Genomic DNA, 24383 nt, shown 5'->3' on the forward strand with positions numbered 1-24383 from the left:
ACCTGTTGTACGGTCCATGATGTCAGTGACTTTGGTGCAAAGTATTAAATGTATTGAAGTTAAAGGGAACTTTAATTCCATGGAGAAGTGCTGATGTTCTGTCCATAATCCGCATTCCTGCTCCAGTCCTTCAGATATAAACTGTACATTATTTCTGTCTTTTTTTAAAAAAGGCCTCCTGTTGGACTGTATACAGGCCCGCAGATGGCTACCGCCACTTGAACACTGACACAGATACACTGAAAAAAACATGATTTGCTACTCACTATTGCCTGTTAGAGGCAAGTGGTACTGAAGGTTTGTCAACTTTTAATAGTATACTAGCATGAAGATGGTCTCAAAAGCTAACAAATATGGTCTAAAATCCACAAAATGCCATTTTTTAATTTAAGGGGTCTTTAAAATCCAGATGAGGTCTGGAAAAAGAGTAACGAGACATGAACTACGGATCCAATTGCAGCATGAAGAGTTGGTCTGAGATCCGTCCAAGATGTGGGTTTGTAACACTCAGTTTGGACGAGACAGAACCATGATCTGAATCAAAAACTGGCATATGTAATCAGTTGAGGTCCAGTCACATTTACTGTTATGAAATTTAAGCGAAAATTTAGCGAAATCCAATAATTTCAATAGGAATCTCCAAGATTGGGAATTTAAACATTAATCAACAGAAATTATGCATTGCATGCATTGGAGAATGGACCTTCTTGATGCTGAAATTTGGCAAATTTCCACAAGGAAAGTGACTGAATGAAACTGGTGATAAAACTAATACATACAACAGAAAATGGGTGAATTTAAATGGAGTGACTTACAAAAAAACTGACCTTCTTTTATTTATAAATCAAGATATTTTACAATAAATGTAAGAATGTATTGGTGTAATAGCAGTGCTAAACAACATTCCAAGAACAGAATCCTATCATCAAAGAAAGTTCTACAAAAAAAAAACCCAAGTAATAAAAAAAATTTGAATTAACTATCTTTTTATCATCCTTTCAGTCTGCCTAGACTCAATAAAAAAAAGAAAGTCTTAAGATGGTGTTATGCAATGAGACTTATGTTTAATTCTGAGCAGATGTCAGACTGCCATTGCTCTTTGCTGGATGGCAGAAGGCTGGTTTGAGTATGGCACTGCAATGATTAGGACATTTTGCGTCTGTATTTCAACTAATGAATTACCATCAGTAGGGTACATGACCCCAAAACACCACAACGTTAATGCTGGCAAACTAACTGGCAATCCTAATCCTAATCTGTTATCATGAGAAGATATCATTCAAAAGAAAAAAAAAAAGAAAAAACAACCAGAACCTTCATAATCAATCCACTCTGTTATTAGAAAGCCTTTTTCTCAAGGCGGTCCAAGATAGCCTGGATCCTCTGGACGGCTTCTTTGCGAGCCTGACGAACGACGTCCTGCCCGTTGGTCTCCACCGAGTCCAATTCCAGCAGCTCTTTTGTCAAAAGTTCTTCCAGGCAACGGTAGCTCTTGTCAGTCTTTTTCCCCACAAACTCATCCACGTCCTCTAGGAGGAGCTGAACTCTGGCCAGAACCTGCTGAACTCGAGCCAGGCTGGGATTATCGCTTAATGGGGCTGGAGTGGGCGACCCTTGGCGGGAAGACATTGGAAGTTGTTCATTCTGGGCTGGTTTGGGCTCGGGTCCTCCACATCCAGAGGGAGCCTTGTTGTAGATTTGAGGTGGAGCGCTGAACTGGGCGGCTTTGGGTGGAGGTGGAGTTGGGTTTGGAGTGCTGGCTCGTGGTTTGGAGCCTGGAGGCTGGTTTCGAGGGTGCATATGAGGCTGACTCTGATATGGTGGATCCTAAGAGAGAGATATTCATTTAGATAATAAAAATTACACAATTTACCAATTCCAGTTTTGCATGTTTTAAATCCAAAGTATACTTGGTTTTTACAAGTAAGCTAAAGTATATGTATAGTGCATGTGATAATTTTCATTATGCGCAAACTATAGGCCTATGCGTGTAACCCAATTTTTCTAGCCGTGCATACTTTATATGCTATTGATGAGAGAAACAAAGCTTTTCAAAACTCTGAATCAACTGATTCGTAAAATTATTTGTTGCTTTAAAGAACTTGAAACATTTTTTTTTTTTTTACAAATCTTTTACAAACCAATTGCAAATGTTTTCATGAAAGTGTAATGTATTAAATGGGGCCCCGTCCACACGGCTGTGCGTTTAGCTATATATACTGTATAAAAATTTTGTATCGTATTGGCGTTTCGTCCAGATGGATCTGGCATTTTGGGAGCGTGAAACCGCTATTTTTTGAAACAGGGTCCCAGAGTGGATAAATCTAAAAATGACACCTTTGCGTTTTCGTGTACAGCCAATCCGTACCGAAATGATGAAGTTATTACCCCAAGTCTCACCCCTAGTTAGACACCTCTACGTCATGTAACAGCAACAACAACATGAACAAACACTGAACGATTGTCTTTTTATTAACTAACATGAACACAGATTAATAAATGTATTGTTCCATGTTCGTTCGTATCCAGCGCGCAAGGTTTATGTGCATGCTCCAAGTCTTCTCTGTTTTTAGTGTATCTCTGTGGCAGAATTACAGCGCCACATACTGGACTGGCATGTACACTATATCGTTTTATGTCGCTTTTGTGGTTTCGTGTGTACCCAGAGAATTCTTGAGACGAGGAAAAAAAAAGATTGGATAGAGAAAGCTCTCGCTTCATGTAGATGTGGCTAATATATGAAGGTTCTGTAAAATTGGTGATTTATTAATTTGTAGTTTTTTGTGTGTGTTAAGCAGAGCTTGGCAATTGTTTTCCTTTTTTGGATTATACAAGCATAAATATTAAAATTCATTAATTAAAAATGTATAAAACTGACCCGAATATACTCATTCATGGGTTCACCAAATCAATTGCATCTGGCAGCAAATCCTCTGATTTTTGAAACCAAGGTTCAAGTATGATGTAACAATGCCTCATTAAATGAGCCGAAAAATTTTTTTTAATCACTCATGACTAGGGATATGTCGGTATCAAATTTTCATTTTTCATGTCTGCTTTTATCAGATCTCATTAGTTAACCTTAGTTAATGCATTAACATTCACAATGAGCAATAGCTACATTTGCTACAGAAGTTATTAATCTGTTAAAAAAAATAGCTCATGTTAGCTCATTAAAAAACACAGCTGCAACTTTCGATTTTAACAACGTGTTATATATTGGAATACCTAAGATTAATGAATGTTCAGAAGAATTTTTCATTGGCAGTTTGCTAAAAAAAAAAAAAAAACTAACTATAACAAAATGAAGCCCTAATGTAAAGTGTGAACGAACAATAAAGAATCAAAACACTTTTAAACAATATCTAGGCCATGTCGTAGTCCAGATTAAAATGTAAAAAAAAGTTTGAAAATAAAAAGCCTATTAAGTCTAAATATTTAAGTATTTGGCGCTGTAATGAACACCATAGCAAATCCACTAATCTGAATGGCTATTTAAAACTATTTAAATACGTTTTAGAAAGTATAGCAGCTGCTTTATTTATGTGGTTTCCAGGGTAACGGCTGCATTTTCTGCAGTTTAGCGCCATCTGCTGTCAGAGAGTGAATTCGCTTTCATTCACCGCGTCTCTCACGTGTTCCCCCATGTGCTTCTCATCCGTGCTTGTTTACATCAGAGCACACACAAGTCTTTCAAGCAGCAAACAGCGGTGTTGTGCATTTTGACCAGTTGATGGGAAAAGTATTCTTAAAATGCATTCCAAATTCGGAATAACTGAAAACAGGAAATCCGAGCATTGTGATGTACAGTAACTTGTTCTGATAGTGGGAGAGTTGAGCTGTGGGAGGGTTACATGAGGTGAACCCAGCAGACTCTTAACTGTTAAATAAGCCTTCCCACTGCGTTTTTGCCAAAGTGCCAGTCAGAACGTTTACTTTTTGCCAAAGTGCCAGTCAGAACGTTTACTTGCACTTTAGAAGTTCAATATCTGGCGGACTGATGCAATAATTTGTCTTCATAAAATGTCAAGTAAATGTTTTACTCTAAAATTGAAGAAACAAATCCATATTTATTTTGGCCTCACCATGGCCTCGGTGTTGTACACTTGCTCTGAAATACATGGGTGACACGCAACGTGTATTAATCCGTCAGTATTCAAATACACTGTCATGTACACTAGGACAGATAGATCAAGATGGCAACTCGACAACACAAAAACTCAATTTAGCTTGAATATAAAACATTTCAATCTAAAACTGAAACTTATTATGATAATTTCTATGACCTGCCATAATCTTTAAAGTAATAGTTAATCAAAAAGTATTAACCATTATAAATTATCAGGCATTATTTACATAAAGAAGGCATATTTACATAGAAGTCCAGTATGGTGATAAATTAAGACTTCGCTCAAAATCAGGTCTCCATTAGGACCCCAATTCACCACATTGGCTTAAATTACTTTTAAGGGTTACTCTCTTTAGTGCCTGATTCCAGCTCCTACCACATCATGTTATGAAAATCAATTATGTTTAACCTCTTATAACAGCCATTAATTTTTGTTTTAGTTTGCTTATGAACTAGCAAAGCATACAGAAACCTGATTAGCTTGATAGCTTAGTTTATATATCACGTTCACAATAATCTATAATGTAATCATACATGCTAAATTAAGTTTCAAATATCCAAATATTACAGTTGCAAATAAGAACTATGTAATGATGTTTGATCATTCGCTTGCTATTAATTAACAGTTTATCAGATTATGTTATGAAATTACATTATTTCCAATTTGCTTTGTTATGTGCTATATAGTAACAGTATACAGTTCCTTAGAAACAACAAAGCAAAGATTTTCTCCAAAGGTCAGAAAATGATTCTCTATTTTATTTTACTTATTTGTATTTTCCCAATCCCAATCAACTTAAAGAAAAAGCTTTAAAAACTTAACTTTTATACCACTTTATACAAGCTTGTAAAACATCACAAATACCTTGTGCTCATATGGAGGTGGTGCGGGTCCTTGCCACGGTGGGGGGTGAGGTGGTCGTACATGGTTATAGTGGCCATGGGGTGTCTGGGTATTGGACGGCCATTGCTGTTGGGGCGGTGTGTGGCCGTATCCTCCAGAGTGGGACCAGGTCTCGTGCTGGGGTCTCGAGAGCATGGGCTGCTGGTTGGGGTAGGGAGCATTCGGAGGGCATCCTTCTCCATAATGTGGGTATGATCCTCCTGGGTAGCCAGGGGCCTAACAGGAGAAAGAAGGAAGTGATAAAAAAGAAGAATCCTGTGGAAGTTAATAAGTCTCTTAAAATATCAGATAATATGACAATGTTGGTCCAGATGTTGTGATGATCATGTGTAGCAACTCCCAAAAACTTTTGTTAAAAATATAACTTAACTAAAAATCTATATTTTAAAACACCAATCACAATGTGGATACCCCAATTATATATATGTGACCCTGGACCACAAAACCAGATATAAGGGTCAATTTTTAGAAATTGAGATTTATACATCATCTGAAAGGTGAATGTGTAATTTTTCCATTGATGTATGGTTTGTAAGGATCGGACAATATTTGGCCGAGATACAACTAGTTGAAAATCTGGAATCTGAGGGTGTAAAAAAATCTAAATATTGAGTAAACCAACTTTAAAGTGGTTAAAATGAAGTTCTTAGCAATGCATATTATTATTTAAAAATTAAGTTTGATATATTTACGTTAGAAAAAAACATGGAACATGATATTTTTTTAATATCCTAATGATTTTTGGCATAAAAGAAAAATCTATAATTTTGTCCCATACAGTGTATTGTTGGCTATTGCTACAAATATAGCCCAGCGACTTGGCGACTGGTTTTGTGCTCCAGGGTCACATATACACACAAACAAACACTGAATTAGTTTTTATTTTTATATTTTCTGGTTTCATTTTGCCAATTTTGTTGTGCTTTCATTTTTATTACTTTTTAATATTCCTATTTATCGTTCATTTATTTCTATTTTAGTTTCAATAATTTTATAACTTCACCTTATTTAAATTACAGTATTTAAAAAGGCAATTAATGTTTGTTGGTTCAAGAGTTTTTCCATTTCGTTTTTATATTTTATTTTATTTTTTTGAGCTTCATTTTAATTATGAAAAATATTTTAGTTAACAATAGCAAAGTTGTTACACATGAATTCAAGGTTTAAGAAAAATATGTTACTACTTTCTACTTGATTGATAATCCACATAACAGTTATCATTACATTGACTTTTTATTTTTTTTTTAAATAGTTTTTTTTATAGAAGCGCATGAAACCAACATGAATACATTACTAAGTGTTTTAAAGTAGAGTTTTAATAGATTTTTCCTTTACTTTATTATGAACACTTTTATTTACTATTGACCCAAAAAATTTACATTCTTGTATTGTTTACATGTAACTGAATTTACCCCTTGGCAGTGAGGTACAGGGTAGGGGGGAGGAGCTGAACCCCCCGCATTCTGCTCAGGACAGGTCTGGCTATGATACTGAGGCTGTCTTGAAGGAACTTGGTCACTGCAGTAGAAGGGGTTGGAGGGATGTAGCATACTCGTGGAGTACTGTCCTGGATTGTACACCCCATTGGGATAGGCTGACATTGCCTGAAAAGGGCACAGCAGAATGAAGCGGGGTGAGTCTGCTGTGTATTTGATTGAAAGAGGGCGTTACATAAGCCTGAAATGTTGGCAGTACCTGGGGATTGTATGACGCCTGTCCGTTGACCTCAGCTCCAGGGGGGTACGTAAATAAAAAAGTTCCTCCATGCAGAGACGGTTACAATCTATAAATATAGATACAGAACTATACTATATTATATTATATTATATAATGGGTACCATGCAGATAAGATATTATATTATATTATAGCGGTTACAATCTAGTATAATACTATATTCTATTATACAGAACTATATTATATTATATTATATTATATTATATTATATTATATTATATTATATATATATAGGCCGATAGATAGATAGAAAACAACAGATTTTTTTCCCCTTTTTTGTGTTTTGCAAAATTTGCAGTGTCAGCTGTTGTGGTGTTCATTCACATTGTTTCTAGATTATTGTGTAGAGTGATCAGATGCATTTTAAATAATTGCTAAAAGATTCTTTGGCCAAAAAATGAACTTTTCACACAAAAAAAACAAAACAAATTTCACTGTTTTTTGTTCCTGACACAAAATGACCAGATAACATTAATTGACTAATCATATCAGCAGCACTTGTGAAAGTGTGAATGAGTACTAGTCAGGTGAAATCACTATCATACTAATTAGAGCATAAGAGCAGACTGATTGCTATAAAAGGAGGGAAGAAGCACTTCCAATCATTGTGTTCTTGTTAGCAATGGTTAACTAGGGTGACCATGCATCCTCTTTTTTGCAGACATGTCCTCTTTTCAGACATAAAAAATTGCGTCCGGCTGGGATTTCTAAATCTCCCAAGATGTCCGGGATTCGGCTTTTCCTTTCCACAGTCACCATTCATTGTGTGCATTTTTGATTTAGAGCCCTGCGAGCAACTGTTTTATTAATCCTGCTCCTGCTGAATTTCTGACCATCACAGCCTGCTCCCATGGACTTTTGTGTCCAGTGCTCCTGCAAGCATTCTAATATTGCATAGAATTTTCCCGCATCAGGGAGCCGCTATCAATATGCATAGTATTTAAATCTCTTTTGAATGAGCGCTTGCTGTTCACTTTTACTTTAGCAATCACGTGCGCTCTGTGTAAAGGAAGATCAGATATTTGTCAATGAGCTCAGGGTCTGTTGAACAGCTAATCTTCCAGCATGATTTTGTCAGCCATCTCTCCTCTCAACCCGTGATCAGTCAAATCTGACTCCTCCAGCTCGTGTTGGATGCACGGTTGTCAAGTCCACTTTTTATTTATTTATTTTTTCAGATGGAATTGGGCTACTTTTAAACTGTTACCATGGGATGATTTCCCCACATGAAATGTTGCATAAATTAGATTTGACTGAAATGTCTGTATTGAAACATTTTGCATTCTGTGATAAAACTGCTAGATGTTTAGTTTTGTGAAGGATGGCCACTGGTGGTAAGCTTTTTAGCTGTTTATGATCAATATGCATAATAGTGAATGTTAATGTAAAATATGTGTTTTAGGTATGGAAATTACATTTTGAGTTTTGATATTTGGGATATGGTCATTGCGCTACTTTAGGCATTACTTTAACCACCAACCAACCACGCCCAGCCCCCCACACCCACTGTCCTCTTTTTGGAAAATGAAAATATGGTCACCCTAGGTTATCTCCAAAGAAACACATGCAGGCATCATTGCTTTGCATCAAAATCATAATCAAAGGCAATTCATCTGCGATTATGAATGCAGTATTGCTTATTGCGTCAGTGATCTACAGCTCTGTGTATTAAATGACACTTCACCTGAAAGCACGTGAAGGAGATTTACTACTAATCACAGAACCGGCTTTACTGACAAGATGCACATGATAATGGCATGTGATTTACCGTGCAACCCGTGCATCATATGCAAGAAAATTGCTACAAAGAATATTGCACCTGAAAGAACCATTTACCGGATTATCAAGAACTTCAAGGAGAGAGGTTTGACTGCAGTGAAGAAGTCTTCAGGACGTGCCAGAGTGTCCAGGAAGCACCAGGGCTGTCTCCTCCTGAGGAGTCAGCTACAGACTCATGTCTCCTGCAGTGCAGAGCTTGCTCAGGAATGGCAGCAGGTTGGTGTGAGAGCATCTGCATCACAGTAAGGCCAAGACTTTTGGACAACGGCCTGATGTCAAGAAGGGCAGCAAAGAAGCCACTTCTCTCCAAGAAAAACGTCAAGGAAAAACTGAAATTCAGCAGGAAGTACAAGGATTGGACAGCAGAAGACTGCTGCAAAGTTATTTTCTCTGATGAAGCTCTTTGGGACATCTTTAAAATCAACTGTTCAGAAAAGAAAAGGTGAACGCTACCATGAGTCCTGTGTTGTGCCAACAGTAAAGCATCCTGAGACAATCCATGTGTGGAGGTGCTTTTCAACCGATGGAGTGGGCTCTCTCATAATTCTGCCCAAAAACACTGCCATGAATAAAGAATGGTATCAAATTGTCCTGCAAGACCTTCTTCCAATGATCCATGAGCAATTTGGTGATGATTCCTGCATTTTCCAGCATGACGGAGCACCATGTCACAAAGCAAGAGTGATAAAGAAGTGGCTCGAAGATCATTACACTGAAGTTTTAAGCGATGCACCAAAATGAAAATTATTGGCCCCAAGCTGAAGCCAAACAAAATGAATACTGAACATGGTTTTCCACATTTTTCCCCCACGTAGGCCTGTTTTACCTTTTTTGTTTCACCATTGCATTAATTAAATTTCCAAAATGTGCTTTTTACAGTTTTGTCCTGCTTTTCAAATAAAAAAATCAATTTCAAAACAACAATTTAAAAATATTTACTTAACACTGATTTTTTTTAACATTCTTCTAGCAGACATTAAACAAAAAAAAAAAACAACAACATTTAACTTAAAATTAATAATAAGTTAGTAAAATAATATTTTTTGGCCATTTTTTGAGACTTGAATCAGGCATGTATTTTTTACTGTACAAATAAAGGCAGCCATGCTGAGCAGAAGAGACTTCTTTTAAAACATTAATATATTTAAAATTTGAACACTATGTGTGAATGTTATAATAAATGTATTAATAGATCTGATGTAGAGTAATTATTATCATCATTGTCTTTTTTATTTTATTTTACAGAAAGACAGTAAAATTACAATACTATCATTTATGAATGTCGATGGAGTTGTTGCTTTTTCTCTGCTTTTATTTGGCAGAAACCCGCAGGAAGATCTCAGTGCTTCTTTTTGTTAACAACAGCATGCAGATTTTAAATGATTCTCATTACAAATTTGAGAAGATGTTTGTCCCATGTATCACATTGTCACATGCCTTTAAAAAATTTACAAAAATTGTACTGAGCAACTATCCAGTAACAAGTTCAGTGCTGATTTTCCTCGTATTTTGGACTTTGACCCTGGTACATATTATTCGGCCAAACACCGAAAGAGATTTTTTTGCTGTTTTCTGGCAATTATTACGGTTGCCGAATATTTGGTGCATCCCAAGACATGGCCAGGAAACTCCCCGGATCTCAATCCCATAGAGAACCTGTGGTCAGTCCTCAAAAGACGAGTGGACAAGAAGAAGCCCAAAAATTGTGTTCAACTCGGAGAACTAATAAGGCAAGAATGGATCGCCATCAGTCAGGATTTGGCCCAGAAGCTAATATCCAGCATGCCAGAGCCAATTGCAAAGGTTATGAAGAACAAGGGTCAACATTGTAAAATAAATATTGACTTTTTTTTTTTTTTTTTTGCCAATAAAAAGATATGATGATAAGCTTATCATTGTTTTTCAGTATACCAACAAAATGTACAAAAATAACAAAAAAAAATGAAGAAGCAAACAACTCAAAAAAAAAAAAAAACCACAAAAATGGCAAAATAAAATATAACGTTAGCCTAAACATGATCACTCATTCCCCTTAAAACCATGTTCCCAAATCACAACCCAATACTGCACATTGATATAAATATATATATATTAGATTCACCTAAAATTTAAGTAAATGGTTAATTACAGACATATTTAAATATTATCTTTATCATGGGTCCTTCTTGTTGTCAGATATTTATTAAAATATTAATAATATCAGGTAATTCCAAGCATATTATTCCATATTTCTTCCGCTACGAGTTCAATCACAACCATTTTTTTTTAGAAATTATATGGGATTTTTTCGATAATTTGCCTCATTATAAGTAGGCCCTATTATTAGTAACTATGGCAACACCAGAAAACAAACGGCAAGCGCGATGTGAATTTTTCTGACAGAAATTAGAATTGAAAATGAACTCCACACGAGTCATAAGTGACGCGTTGCGTTGTTTTTACGTTAAATTATACTTAATCGTACTTAATTGCGCTAGTAAACAATACTGTCCATGCAAACACGAGCGCGCTAGACAGAAAGTATGTGGTTTTGCCTGATTTAACAAACCCTGCGGGCCACACTGTGGAGTCAGCGGCGTACAGCTCGTTGTTTTGCCGTGTGAGAAAGCATTAAATCTGCCGTTACCGCGTCCATGCTAATTTTTCCTATCATTTGACAAAAGCCTCACCATGCCGTTGTTCCAGTTATTGTTGTCTGAGTTGTAGCTGGAAGGCCAGGATGACTTGGGATCGGACTGCATCTGCTGATGCATGATCCACGCAGCCTCACCTCCGCCTCTGTCGCTGCCAACTGAGTCGAAAGCCATTCGTGACTAAACCACGAACTCTTTCCGTCCTAAGTTCACCTCTGTCCGTCACAGCTTGGGTTAGAATGAAAGAGGACTTCTCAAAACCGGTCTTCAATGGTCTGGCGCCACGTTTCAGAAAAAAAAAACTGTAGCTACAGTGCGTCAACTGGATATATTTCCCATTTTGTCTTGTATATACACTGCTGATGCACGGCGCTGTCATTCAGCTCAACTCGCCAGCCGACGCCACTTGACTGACAGCTTAACCGACCAATAGGAGACGAGAACTGCGGTGACGCCACTCTCACGTGACAACGGTAACGCTTCTTGTAATGGGAAGTACATTGCCGCTTTTCAAGAGATTCGCGTCAGTGATTCTTTCACATTAAAACGTAATCGTCATGGACGTAATTAATTTGATATTTTATAACAGATTTATTATTTATTTTTTTTAATTTTTATTGTAAATTCGCGTGCCAACGTTGATCGCATTCCTAAGGACATAAATAATTTATACCGTTAATATAATATAATTTTAGTTGCTTCAAATAATACTACATTGTAAGAAAAATCTGTATTAAAAACGGATTATGTCCTGATAGAAAAGTATTAGTACAATTCCTGTTAAGTTTACGGACATTTCCTTAAACACAAAACTATGCAAGGCATAATTCAAAATACGGGTAACACCTGTAAAAAATCAACATGGTACATTATGCTGTATTTTTTACGGATTTTTCTTACAGAGTAAAATCCAATTACATATCTTGTCTGAAAAAGACAGGTTTCAGTGAGGGCGGGTTTTGTGAACCAGTTCAACCGGTTCATTGAGAAGATCCGACTCAAATGATCCGCATTATATAATCTAACCACTGATTATCAGTGAATCTAACTAAAACACAGAGAAATGGCGCCGTTTAGCCGTCAGTCACAGTTTAAAAATAATTTAAAGTTAAACTTAGAACAAGCAAGCGAGAGTTTAAAGGGTTAAAATGAACCGGAAGCACTTTCACACTGTCACATCCTGTGGAATAAGGATACACATTTGAAATGGTCAATGGCTTGATACTTTACGTTTAAAAAAAATCTCCCAAATGTCAGCAAAATGAATTACATGCCAGGGACTGCGAGCCTCATCGAGGACATTGATAGTAAGTTAACTGCGAAAGAATGAAAAGTATTTGAGTGAATTCACGCGGAGACACAGCTGGCCTTGTGTAATGATGTTCGTCTCTGAGCGTTTATAAAAGTCACGATGGTGGTAACGTTACATGTTTTTGATAAAAAATAGAAATCCTGTCCTGTTGGCTTTTGTTCTGCAAGATGAAGTAGCTCGCATGAATAATAATCGCCTCAGTGCAGACGTTAATATGATCATATGTAATAAATTCATGTGAAAATATTCGAGTTCAACAGTATTGATGTGACTGACGATGCTTTGATTTCTCCTCTTGTTAGAGAAACACCTTGTTCTGCTTCGCGATGGAAGAACATTGATTGGGATTCTTAGAAGCATAGATCAGTTTGGTATGTATGGAGGCCTGACGTTGTTAATTTGCAAGGAAATATTTTCATTTTATTGCAAGACATTCAACTGTTTGGTGTTGGGGTGAAGGTCTCAAATTAAATATAAGTTGTTGTGTAATAATAATGTGATGTGTAATTTACTCAGACTCATGTCAGTTCATACCAAACAGTGAAAAATTATTTATTTATTTTGCCTGTTCAGTAAAAGTCAATGGGGTCCAATGATGTCTTCAAAATCTCTTTTGTGTTTTGCGAAAAGAAAGTCGTACACATTTGTAACCACATGAGGGAGAGTAAATGTGACCCTGGAGCACAAAACCAGTCATAAGTTGCACAGATATATTTGTAGCAATAGCCAAAAATACATTATATGAGACAAAATGATTGATTTTTCTTTCATGTCAAAAATCATTAGGATATTAAGTAAAGATCATGTTCCATAAAGATCTTTTGTAAATTTCCTGTCGTTAATATAGCAAAACTTAATTTTTTATATGTAATATATGCATTGCTGAGGACTTCATTTGGGGGAGATTTAAAGGCGATTGTCTCAGTATTTAAATTTTTTTGCACGCTCAGATCCCAGATTTTCTAATAGTTGTATCTCTGCCAAATATTGTCCTCTCCTAATAAACCATATATCAATGGAAAGATTATGTATTCAACTTTCAGATGATGTATAAATCCCAATTCTGAAAAAAATGTACCCTTATGATTGGTTTTGTGGTCTAGGGTCACAAATGATAAAAAGAAATGTCATTTTTGGGTGAATAAATAATCCTTATAACAACAAAAAAAATACAAAAAAAAAATACAAAATACACACCCCTAAAAATTACAACAATATTTCAAAACAGAAAACATTACACAATATTTTTTTTTCCACACACAACTAATTTAGTTTTGCATCAAACTGTTGAACGTATTCACGTTGGTAAGAAATTTGGTGACATACCTCGTGGGATATTTGTTGTCAGAGGAGAAAATGTCGTCTTGCTTGGAGAAGTAGTAAGTACATGTTCATTCTGCCCTTGGAAGGATGTTATGACTTTGTGTATGAAGAAGCAACATTTCATGAAGGTAACCAATCATAAATCTCGCCACTACTCACTGAAATTTCACCCTGTGCTATTTTTTCCTTCCAGGATCTGGATAAAGAGTGTGATCAGATCCTCCAGCGAGTTTCCATTGAGGAGATCCTGGAGGAACAGCGGACAGAACAGCAAGCCAAGCAAGAGTCGGAGAGACTGAAGCTACAGGCGGTGAAAGAGCGAGGCTTATCGATCCCTAAAGCTGACACATTAGATGATTTCTGAAACCACTTTGTTTAGTTCTTTTTGGATGATTTAATTGTTTTATTGGATGGTTTTGTTTGATTTGAGAAGACATTCTGTCCTGAAATCATTCTGTCGAATGATAGAGGAGTGAGTCTCACGAGATTGTGACTTCTAAATTAGTTGCTGTAAAGTCATGTTTTGAGAATTGCCCACCATCTTTGTTTCTTTTATGGCAGATGCCATAGTGAAATGAAGGATGGAGCACCAAACAGAAGCACTTGGCCTGTTGACTTTGTTTAAACCACAATAATGGTATACAAGAAAAGAAGTTTATTTCGGTGTTCACTATGTTTTGGATATGACGCTATGGTTATTAAGTTGGTATATTATGTAAAATACATGAAACAACACTGAAAATATTTTTGTTCTATTAAACCTATTTTATACCAATGAAAATCTACTTTTCATTAATTGTTTCACTCTACTTGCCTCTGAGAAACCACATTTAATTTTGACGCAAAATGATTTTTAATGATTAATCTCCAAAAGTGTTTTTAGAAGCCAATAAACAAGGTTTTAACACGTTAGAGTGTATTTACATTACATGTTTGAATAGTACATAATATTATTAAAAAATATTATTTGCTTAATCTTCCCTATGGGTTTAGGATATGTTTGAACAGTGGCCCAATTAGGATTTTCATGTGAAGCATGTCCTTGCATTAATCGGTAGCTAGGGGGTGATTTTGCCTTTGTTCTGTTTTCAGACAATAGGTCTCGGAAGGACATCACAGAGTAAAGCTTCTGTTAGACACAAGCTAAAATGGCACAGCAGTGTTTTCACATAGGCCATATCTACATTGAATATATTGCACTAAGCTGCAGATTTATTACAGTAAGTGCCTACACAAAATTTGGTATGTGTAATAGTTTTCACTTAGAAATTGCTAGTAAAATATACATTCTCAACTTAGAAAAATCATGTCTGTAATGCAGATCATACAGTTTCTTGAGTACATGTAGAAAATGTGTAGCATTGTTAAGGGGTAAATTCTCTAAATGTCACTTTATTGGATTTAAAAGTGCATTTTAATTTATATACTTATCCTGTTTGTAGTTTCTGCGCGGGAATGGATCTGTAGGCTACATTCAAAGTCCTAGTCAAAAGTTGCTCAATTAGCCTAAGTACACAAAACTTATAATCGCCATGTAAATGTAATGTTGAGTAAAAATGGCCACCTTTTAACTCAAAACGGGGTGTGATTGTTCTCCTTTGCTATTTATTGGCCTTGACGTTTAATCTCGGGCTATCCCAATTTGTTTTATTGCGCCCAGCGCCGACTGAATGAGCGGCAGCGACATGAATGCGCTGCTATCAAATATCCTTTGACAGCCATGCATGCTTGTTCTCGGTCCCGTGCGTCACAGCTGCATTTGAGCACGCCCCTTCCAGACGCTTGTTGAATAGGAATGACAAGGAAACATGACAAGCGTTAAAGATGAATCTCATATACTGTTATAACCGCACGCGCGCTCGCGTCCCTTTACATCTCCACGCCATCTGACTGCCGCTATACCGCTGCAAATCTGAACAGAGCCACGGGGAAAGCCGCTTGGGACCCAGCCAAAAATTACAAATGAAAGCAGAAACCCAGCCCTGCTTCGATTACGCACCGAGAGAGGGAGCACGCTGATAGTGACAGCGGCACTTCAACAGCTCATCTGCGATCGACAGTACGATTCTTGATCCGTTTTCTGCCGTGCAGCCTCGAAGGATGTAGATGTAGACCTCGGCCTGCTGTCTTTGGCATGTTCGGTTTAACGGGACTTGACGCATGTGGCTCGTTTGAACAGGCAATGCCTTCCTTAGGCGTTTTGTGGCGCAAACTACAACAACCGCACGCGTGTGCCAGCGATTCGTTGTTTTGCTTGTCTATACGTGTGTTGATAGTTTAAAATGCCTAGGGTTTTGATTTAAATACTTTTGTACGGACGGGAAATAGCGTATTTGGCTGGGAGGAGTAATAAGGAGCTCTATCTACTCTTCGGCTTCCACGGCAATATCACGGAGGGTTATTTTGATGGAGCTGGAGAATATTGTTGCAAACACGGTACTCCTGAAGGCAAGAGAGGGTGAGTACGGAAAACTATCGCGGAAATGTGATTTAACGTGCTTGAATCTCACATACTTTGCCAGGTTTTCCCACCGCGATACCGTTGCTCGTGCACCTATCGTGATGATGTAATCTCGAGCCGACGCTGTGTGGATTTATCCTGTAACATTGTTTCAAACACCTCCAGCGGCGCTTTCATCTGTAACCGACGTCAGAACGCCAGCGTCATAATGCTGTTACATTGTATCGTTTGACAGTCGGTATGTGTTCCCGGCTCCAACGAAGGAAAACATCAGCCTCCTACATCCGTTTCTTATAAATACAAAAAACCACAAGCTACATTCGCAGTATGCTACGTTTTCACTGAGGTGGGCTACAAAACGTGAGCTGTGTGTGTGAGGAAATGGTAGATATGTTACAGCTGCCACCTTTTTAACACGCGCTGCTAGTTAACACAAGCGCGGTAGGAACCAGGTCAAACTGTCTACACGGCGATGTGAACGACGCTTGTCTCCGTTACCACTGATACCACAATAACCGCGACTTCCTTTGCTGGTGTTTTGAAACATAAGGCCTCGTCAGACGACCATTATTCCGCTATCCTGAAGTGTCGTCTGAAGCTTGATTGATTTAGATTCAGATTGAGCTACTGTAGATATAAACCAGAACCACAGTACTAGGGTAGATAGATTGTAGTTCGTGCTTTCTTATTGTCAGACATTTAATGGCTTTATCACAGGACAGAGATGATACTGCATACAATAAAGCAAAGGTTTTAATTAATAATTTTCTCGACTGTGACATAATCTGTGTGAAGCTGTAAAAACGCTGTAAGTGTAGAGCTGCTCTCTTACATCATGGAAAATTATAATGGAGCCCTGATGGGTTTTAAAAGGGAAGGAAATATTATATTTTTCGTATGAAGGTTAGTTAACTACAGTCCTGTTGTTTTGATTTCAGCAAACCTGTTTTAGAGATATTGTGTGTGTACATTTCAAAAGTAACAATATTCTATTCACAATTCACACTTGATTAGAAAGTGAATCTGAAGTGAATCACTTATTGAATCTCTTTTGTTTTGCAATTACAATTCAGTTACAATACAAGTCATTCAGATTTTAATTCTTTGCAGTTTGCCATGATCTTGATCTCCAGCTACATCTCAATGCGTCATTCAGCTTGTTCTCAGTGATCTTTCAGAGTTCAGTCTTGACATTGTTCAATGATTGCAAAATATGGAGCCGGCGAACCTGATTAGCCATACCTTCCACTAACGGTTTGCACCGTTGTGTCCGTTAATTGCCCAAATTCTCCGTTGGCCTGGAGGCACACGCTCATGTAATCAGTTCCTGTGCTCTTTGTTGCCCTTAGCCTGGAGTTTACCAAAAATGACCAGGTTTTGACAAGTGTAAGATTACAGTCTACCTCGCTATGTTGTTGAACAGAGAGTGCCAGGCTAGGCCAGTAACATTAGCTGCCTTCCTGGTCGCTGATGTAACTGAATAATGTAGAGAATTTTTAAAATGAGAATTCATCAAAGAAGCTTGGTTTATTTTTATTTTCCACACTTCCAATAGAGTTTCTCTCAAAGGACAAGTGTGCATAGTTGTTGAAGGGACGTTTCACAATGCTTTGTACAAATATTGGAAAAAGCCTTTTTACAAACATTTCAATATTTGATTGGACCGTGCTGCTCTTCTTCTTTCTTTATTCAATAAGCTCTCTTATGCACTTAGGTTTAGTAAGGTTTTACCAGAAAAAGTTTTCAGATTTTTGTTTGGTTTTATTTTTACCTACCTCAGTTCTTGCTTTGAAAATAGCCTCAGTTGCTGACATGTCATTAAAAACTAGACTACTACTAGTACTGCTACTACAAACATGTTTCTTGTCATGCTTCTGCTTTTCAAGTTTTGCACATCAGGAAATCAGTTTTTTTTTTTTAAAGTGGTCTTGTGTTTATTGATGTGTGCAGGCAGACCTATGTGTGTGAGAGAGCACTTGTTCAGTGAGGGTCTGCTTTGTTTGTTCTTCGTCCATGTGTGTGTGTGTGACTGTCCCCCCATTTGTTTAATCGCGCTGTGTTTGGAGCAAAAAATGAGGCGCAAGGCACGCAGACTCTTGTCCAAATGTTCGACTAGCAGCAGATAACAGGAAAAGCAGAGTTTGCAGGCCACACAGTCTGTTTACATGGCTGAAGCCAGGCTTCCGAAATCATTAGAGAGTCCGGCCAGAGACAGGCAGGCCCAAACTAAACAGAAAACCCATCTACGTCTGTTATGATGGTCTGCTCGGAGATTGAACATATTCAGGCATAGACATCACGTTGGCATTGAGAAGGTAGGCCCTTGAGTGTAGTCTTAATGCATACTGATTTGAATTTTGATTTCTTTGAGTATTTTCAGTTATTCATGTAGCCTGCTATAAAAGTAGTTTTGAGAGTTTACCAAAAGAAGTAGTCGCAAATGTGGCATAAAAAGTCACAAGTATGAGAGATAAAGATCTGAGTTTCTTGCAAATGCAACTTTTTCTGGTAACTCTGAAAAATATACAAATTCATTCTATAATACGGAAGGCCGTTCCACCTCAGAGTAGAATATTAAATGGGTAATTGTGATGAAGTTTACTACTTTGACATAGTTGCAATTTTGAGATTTAAAGATCTGAGGTTCTTGCAAATGTAACTTTATTTGAAAGTGAAAAAAGTGAAATTATTTATTTCCTGTTATCATGAGAAATACACTAATGCAAACTATATTATGGAAGGCCGTTCCATCTCAGAGTAAAAAATAAAATATGTAACTGGGAGAAAGTTAGAAATAAATTAGCAAATGTGAGATTCCAATTATGAGATAAAAAAATCTTTAAATGGGAAATTGTGAGAAAGTTTTTAAACAGAAGTAGTCACAACTGTGAGATACAACATTGCAATTATGAGATTTAAAGATCTGTTACTTGCAAATGGAACTTTGTTTCCTGTTACTGTGAGAATACAGTAATGCATACTACAATATTGAAGCCTGCTATGAGATACAAAGTCGCAATTGTGAGATGTATAGTTCTTGCAAATGCAACTCTCTGTTAGTGCAATAAATACACTCACAATTGCAAGATGTAAAGTTGTAAATGTGGGAGGTTTCTGTATTGTAGCCTGAGCGCCTGAGATTGCAGCACATTCTTGCTCTCTGACACACATTGAAATGCACTGGCACACAAACTGAGCAAGCGTTGCTACAATTACTTGCATGGAGTATGTTTCAAGCATGCTCACCCTTTCCTCCCACCGCTAGTGACATCATTTCCTACTGTAAGCTGCTGCATCAGGTGAAGTGATCCAATGTTACAGTAAGTCTCAATGCACATACATTATGCAGTTCTGCAAGACTAGTAAATTTCCATAAGAATGAGCTGTGAGAATTGTTTCGATTTATGAGGGAAGTTCATTCATGAGAGGAGAAATATGAAGATGGCATAAGGCAAAAATATCAGTCCAGTTCAGGACCTCAGATATCTGGTGTCATTTTCACAGATAGACAATACAGGCAGATAGAAAAAAAAATAAAAAATTGCCTCACTGTCTTCAGTCCAGGGTCATCTCAGAGTAGGATGTAGAGTCAATATGAAATCAAATCCAACCACCTTAAGTTTCCTGAATGGTTTATCGGTGATTGTTATTCCAAATTAATATTTTTCTTTATAATCTTTTTATTAAAATGTATTAACTTCCTCTGAAACAACATTCCATTTCAACAGATGTTACTGAGGCTGGATATGATTTAGACATTATTTTTGCAAACTTTCATTCAATTTCATTCTGTTATGGATCTTTTCACCATCCAACCTATTCCTTCCATACGTTTTTCTCGTGAACATCTTATTTCACTTGGAATAATTATAGTTTGGTGGTGAAATAAACAGCATGTTTTTGTAAATGACTTGGACAGTTGATTGTCAGTGCATTTTCTTGACAACTAGTCACTCTTGAGAAATTATTTATAATAATTTTTTTATACATCCAGTACACTCCAATCACACGCATTTCTTATTGAATATAATTATTTAAAAGTTGAACTTTATGTGCCATTTGAAAAACTGAGATTCAAATAGTTGGAAAAAAAAATCTTCAGAAACTAGTTGATTGTTGGATAACTATTCAATCATTTTGACCCATCCTGAGTTTTTAGATTGTTGCATTATTAAGTCGACAGCATGAAATGTACCATGGAACAATAACAGAGCAGGCCTATTAACCAGGACCTTAGGTCATTTTTTTTCTTTGGCAACCTCTCATGGAAGTAGCATTGTGTTGGTGTCTTTTCAAAGAATGAGTGACTGACTATGTCTAAGAAATGGTGAGGAGTGAATTCCTAAGCAAGCCTGTTATCCAACCTTGGCCTCCTCTGACAACTTGGGTGATGTGGAGTGCATGTCGTAACCCATGACGACGACGGACGAGGGGCTCTCCTTCCCATTCAAGAAGTCTGGAGCTGGCAGACAGCTCCGCTTCGCTGAAAACTGTGCCATGTGAAATCCTGAAGAATAAACATCATCCTGACCCATCTAAATGAAGACAGAAGCAAAGGAGGAGGCTAAAGTACAGAGAGCAAAAAAAGACTGATAGTGAATGCAAGCCAGTGAAAGCAGGGAGAAAGAATTGAGAGAAAAAGAAATAATGTGTCACATATAAAACAAGGAAATTTTGAGCTGCTGCTTCAGCCAGACGCTAAAAAGTTACGTCAGTGCATTGAGGTATTGCATACTTGTGCTGGTTATATACAGTTTTTATTGCCTGTTTTCCTAACATTGGTGTTCTAATGTTAAAACCGATAATATAATAGTATTTATAATAGATATTTTTAAAAGAAATTCCTGTATCTGAAACAGTAGAGCATAGTGCTAGCAACACCAAGGTCATGGGTTTGATTCTTAAGGAATGCCTTGTTCATTGCTTTGGACAAAGCTGTCTGTCAAATGAGGCTGCAAATCTCTAAATTAAACTTTATTACTAGCGTTAAGAGTTGGGATGGTTGATTCTTTCTGTGAATCCGTTATTCATTTGAATTTATCGGTTTTAAAGACTGACTCAAACACTCATTTGCATTATCACTCAGAACATTCACAGAACACTCAGAATGCCAATTTTTTATATGTTTTAGTTAAAAGCTAAGTATGCTTTGATTATTTTAAATGAAACTAGATTTCTAGATTTATTCTACTATTTGATCAAACAATGGCTGCTTAACTTATTCCAATGATTTTGGCAAGGAGAGGATTTTCTTTTTCCCTAAATTGCAAGTTACATTGGACTAAAACTGATTCTGTTGACTGATTTTAGTGATTTTCCCCCCCGCTTTGTTACACAGTGGTGGTGTTCCCAATGAAAGATTGCTTATAAATGTTTCACTATGCTGTAGTATTGTTCTGAGCTCATGCACCTTTTTTGAGAGAACATTGCCAAAATTATCCCCAAATAATATTTTTTCACTCAAACTGAGGTGAATGAGCTCAGATCAATGACATACAACTGATCAGTTAAAAAATGAAATGCTAAACCTGTGCTAATTAAAAAGAAACAAGCTAAAAAAAAAAGGGATTGAATCCAAGATTTGGTGATAACATAGCATAACGACAGATTTGCAAGTGTTTATTTTTAAAGCCTGGGAATAGCAAATTAAGTTAAAAAAAAATCAGCACTGCGTAAATGTTAATAATAAAATGATGTAATAATAATAAAATGAATAATAGAATTCTCTTATTTTAAAAAAAAAGTTTTAAATTGGTTAAATGCAATATCATACAGTATAAACATTGTCTTTTAAAGCCTAAACATTTTTGATGTCGCCCAGCAAAATCATTGTTATTGCTCCAATAGGCCGGGCATACATATTTCTCAAATGATATTTTGTTAAACCATTGTTTTTACACACCCAGTCTAGCAGTGACTGTCACATTGGATGGATGTGCTGTGGCACCAGCAACACAAATATGTAGCAGAAGTGCTGAAGCTTGTGTTGGGCCGAGACTGATAGGCGTGAAAATTGAATTTGACTCATTGTAAATGGCCAGTTGGCTTGTGAGTGGACGTCTGTTGCCTTAGCTGATGTCATTTCTGTCTGATCTAATTCCACAGGGTGAATATCCATACTAACGTGTTGACAGACTTGTGACGTTGGGTACATTTAGAAGTGGTCGAGGGAAAGTTGTGTCTGGGTTGTGTCTGAAGTCAGAATTTAATGCTTTTCAGTCAAATGCGCATGTATTTAGAGAAGATGGCAAGGTGTTTGGAAATTGTATGTGCATCTTAAAATCTGGAAACAAATTTAGTCGCTGAGATGTAAAGAGTGAGCTGTCGTTTTTTTACACGACCTCTGCTGTTTAGGACGTGTCCTCCTCCAATAATCAGATATTGTCTTAATTGTCCATCCATATTGTTTAATATTCTTAATGCTGCTCTTTTATGCACCACTTTATGTGTTTTTAGGATGACAAAAAGTACTTTTTTTGTCTACGTCAAAGGTCTAACAGCGTTCATCAGTGTCAAAATGTTTGAAGGGAAGCCTTACTGTTTACAGAAACCAAACATGAATTTCAGCATGATGCAAGCAGCTAAACATTTCATTTTTATGTTTGGTTAGGGTTATTTTTTATTTAATGTTAATTGCCTTTTTTAAATGATTAATTATGCCATTTTGAATCTAAAATGTAGTCTATCTTTAAAATGATTCATGTAATTTATAATTGAATGTGATGTGACGACAAGAAACATTAACAGGCATTTTTGACGTATTAAGAGTGAATGTGGGCTAATTATAAAAGAAAAATATCAAATTGCAAACAGTTCTAATGAATTACTTCACAATAAACTCTAGTAATTTTACAGTTTTTCTTTACTCCCTCGAGTCCCTTTAAAGTATTTTCTAAGTAGTATGAATGTGTGTCGTATGAATATAATCCAGATGTACTACATTCGTCATGTTGTCAGTGTCATGTGACCTAAAGTACCAGCCAGTTGCATCGCTTCGCTGCCAATCAGGAATCCTTTCCCATGGCCTAATGGCATAGTAAAGTGTCCATTGGATGAATCTTGCCAGAAATAGTGATCCAGAGACTTGTTGACTACTGTTTTATAAATACTGTGAATTTGGACAATGACAAAGACATGGCTCTGGCTTTGCGCAAAGCTAACATATGGCTTCAAAAGAGTCATAATATAGAGCTTTTAATGGTGCATTTTGGATATTGATTGCCAGTTTTTATTAGAAACTTTCATTGTAAAAAAATAAGCAATGTCAATGCGAGTAAATAAAGATAGAATCTTTATTTTTGCATTAACTGTTTCTTTAAGAGTTGCTCACTGATATTGTAAGTGGTGAAGAGGTGCTAGAACAGAATTCCAGCATAAGGAAAAGGAGAGGTCAAGATAGTGTGACCTTCAGCTGTCCTGGTACTCTTAGAATACATGGCTGGATGATGAGATAATTGCTGGCCAGAGCTGGATTTTGACAGCCCTAGAAATACTGGACTGAAGTGCCATCTTAAAGGGAAAATAATCTGATATCAAACTGTTATTTATTATGTTAATGAACATACATCAAGTATGCATTTTTATTAGATATAACACAATACATATTTGAGGATCACCTGTTATTTGCCTAATTTTGTACAGGCTTTATTGCCCATCCTCAAGTGCAGTCTCTTGCTTTTTTTGTGTGATGTAATGCAGTAAAGTTTTAAAAGCTCTTCTGAGTGGAGAGACTCTAATGGAAGGGAAGGTCCATCGTCGTGAAGTCTGAACCTTGCCTTCAGCCCACTCAATCTCCATGAGAGCCTGCTTGTGTTTATGTGAGTGTGAGAGAAGAGCAAACTGTGAAATATTTAGTCTCGATTTGGACTGGCTGTAAAAAAAATACCATGCATCACCCTGTGTGTGTTCATCAGCAGCTTTTTTTATTTTTTGCCATTTGACTTATGGAGGTAAAAGTGGGAACGTTATGATATCCTCCATTAGTTGTGCACCATGCGGTCATTTTAGGCCAGAGGACTGGTAGAATATATCATTATTTGTCTGAAATTCTGCTTTGCATGCTACAAGCCATCAGTGCATGCCATGCTTTGCATATTGCATTGTGTAA

The 24383-nt window shown here is 36.8% G+C and overlaps 3 protein-coding genes across 4 annotated transcripts in view; 2 read left to right on the top strand and 1 right to left on the bottom strand.

Moving 5' to 3' along the window:
* Positions 1–976: 976 nt before the first annotated feature.
* Positions 977–11654, bottom strand: bag4 (BCL2 associated athanogene 4). The gene is given in 6 exon segments (XM_042730133.1): positions 977–1827; positions 4995–5249; positions 6446–6637; positions 6729–6836; positions 8684–8690; positions 11206–11654. Coding segments are annotated over 6 exon segments (1200 nt in total). The 5' UTR covers positions 11355–11654; the 3' UTR covers positions 977–1338.
* Positions 11655–12238: 584 nt separating this feature from the next.
* Positions 12239–14596, top strand: lsm1 (LSM1, U6 small nuclear RNA associated). The gene is made up of 4 exons (XM_019117289.2): positions 12239–12487; positions 12795–12863; positions 13756–13871; positions 14009–14596. Exons 1-4 carry the CDS (start codon positions 12442–12444, stop codon positions 14177–14179), a joined length of 402 nt encoding a protein of 133 aa, XP_018972834.1. The 5' UTR covers positions 12239–12441; the 3' UTR covers positions 14180–14596.
* Positions 14597–15543: 947 nt separating this feature from the next.
* The window catches only part of grk5l (G protein-coupled receptor kinase 5 like), a 55237-nt gene continuing 46397 nt past the window's right edge, over positions 15544–24383 (top strand). For both annotated transcript variants that reach the window (XM_042730132.1, XM_042730131.1), the window contains exon 1: positions 15544–16273. In XM_042730132.1, coding sequence (XP_042586066.1) covers positions 16222–16273 — 52 coding nt within the window. In that variant the 5' untranslated portion in view covers positions 15544–16221. The remainder of the gene's footprint in view (positions 16274–24383) is intronic.

This window comes from Cyprinus carpio, chromosome B8 (genome assembly GCF_018340385.1).
Source record: "Cyprinus carpio isolate SPL01 chromosome B8, ASM1834038v1, whole genome shotgun sequence".
Taxonomy (NCBI): domain Eukaryota; kingdom Metazoa; phylum Chordata; class Actinopteri; order Cypriniformes; family Cyprinidae; genus Cyprinus; species Cyprinus carpio.

Bases quoted from the DNA above. Each gene is read 5' to 3' on its own strand.
- lsm1 (XM_019117289.2), top strand. From the start codon at position 12,442: ATGAATTACATGCCAGGGACTGCGAGCCTCATCGAGGACATTGATA. The intron at 12,864-13,755 runs GTATGTATGGAG...TTCCACACACAA, and splicing joins TAGAAGCATAGATCAGTTTG to CTAATTTAGTTTTGCATCAA. The intron at 13,872-14,008 runs GTAAGTACATGT...TTTTCCTTCCAG, and splicing joins TCGTCTTGCTTGGAGAAGTA to GATCTGGATAAAGAGTGTGA.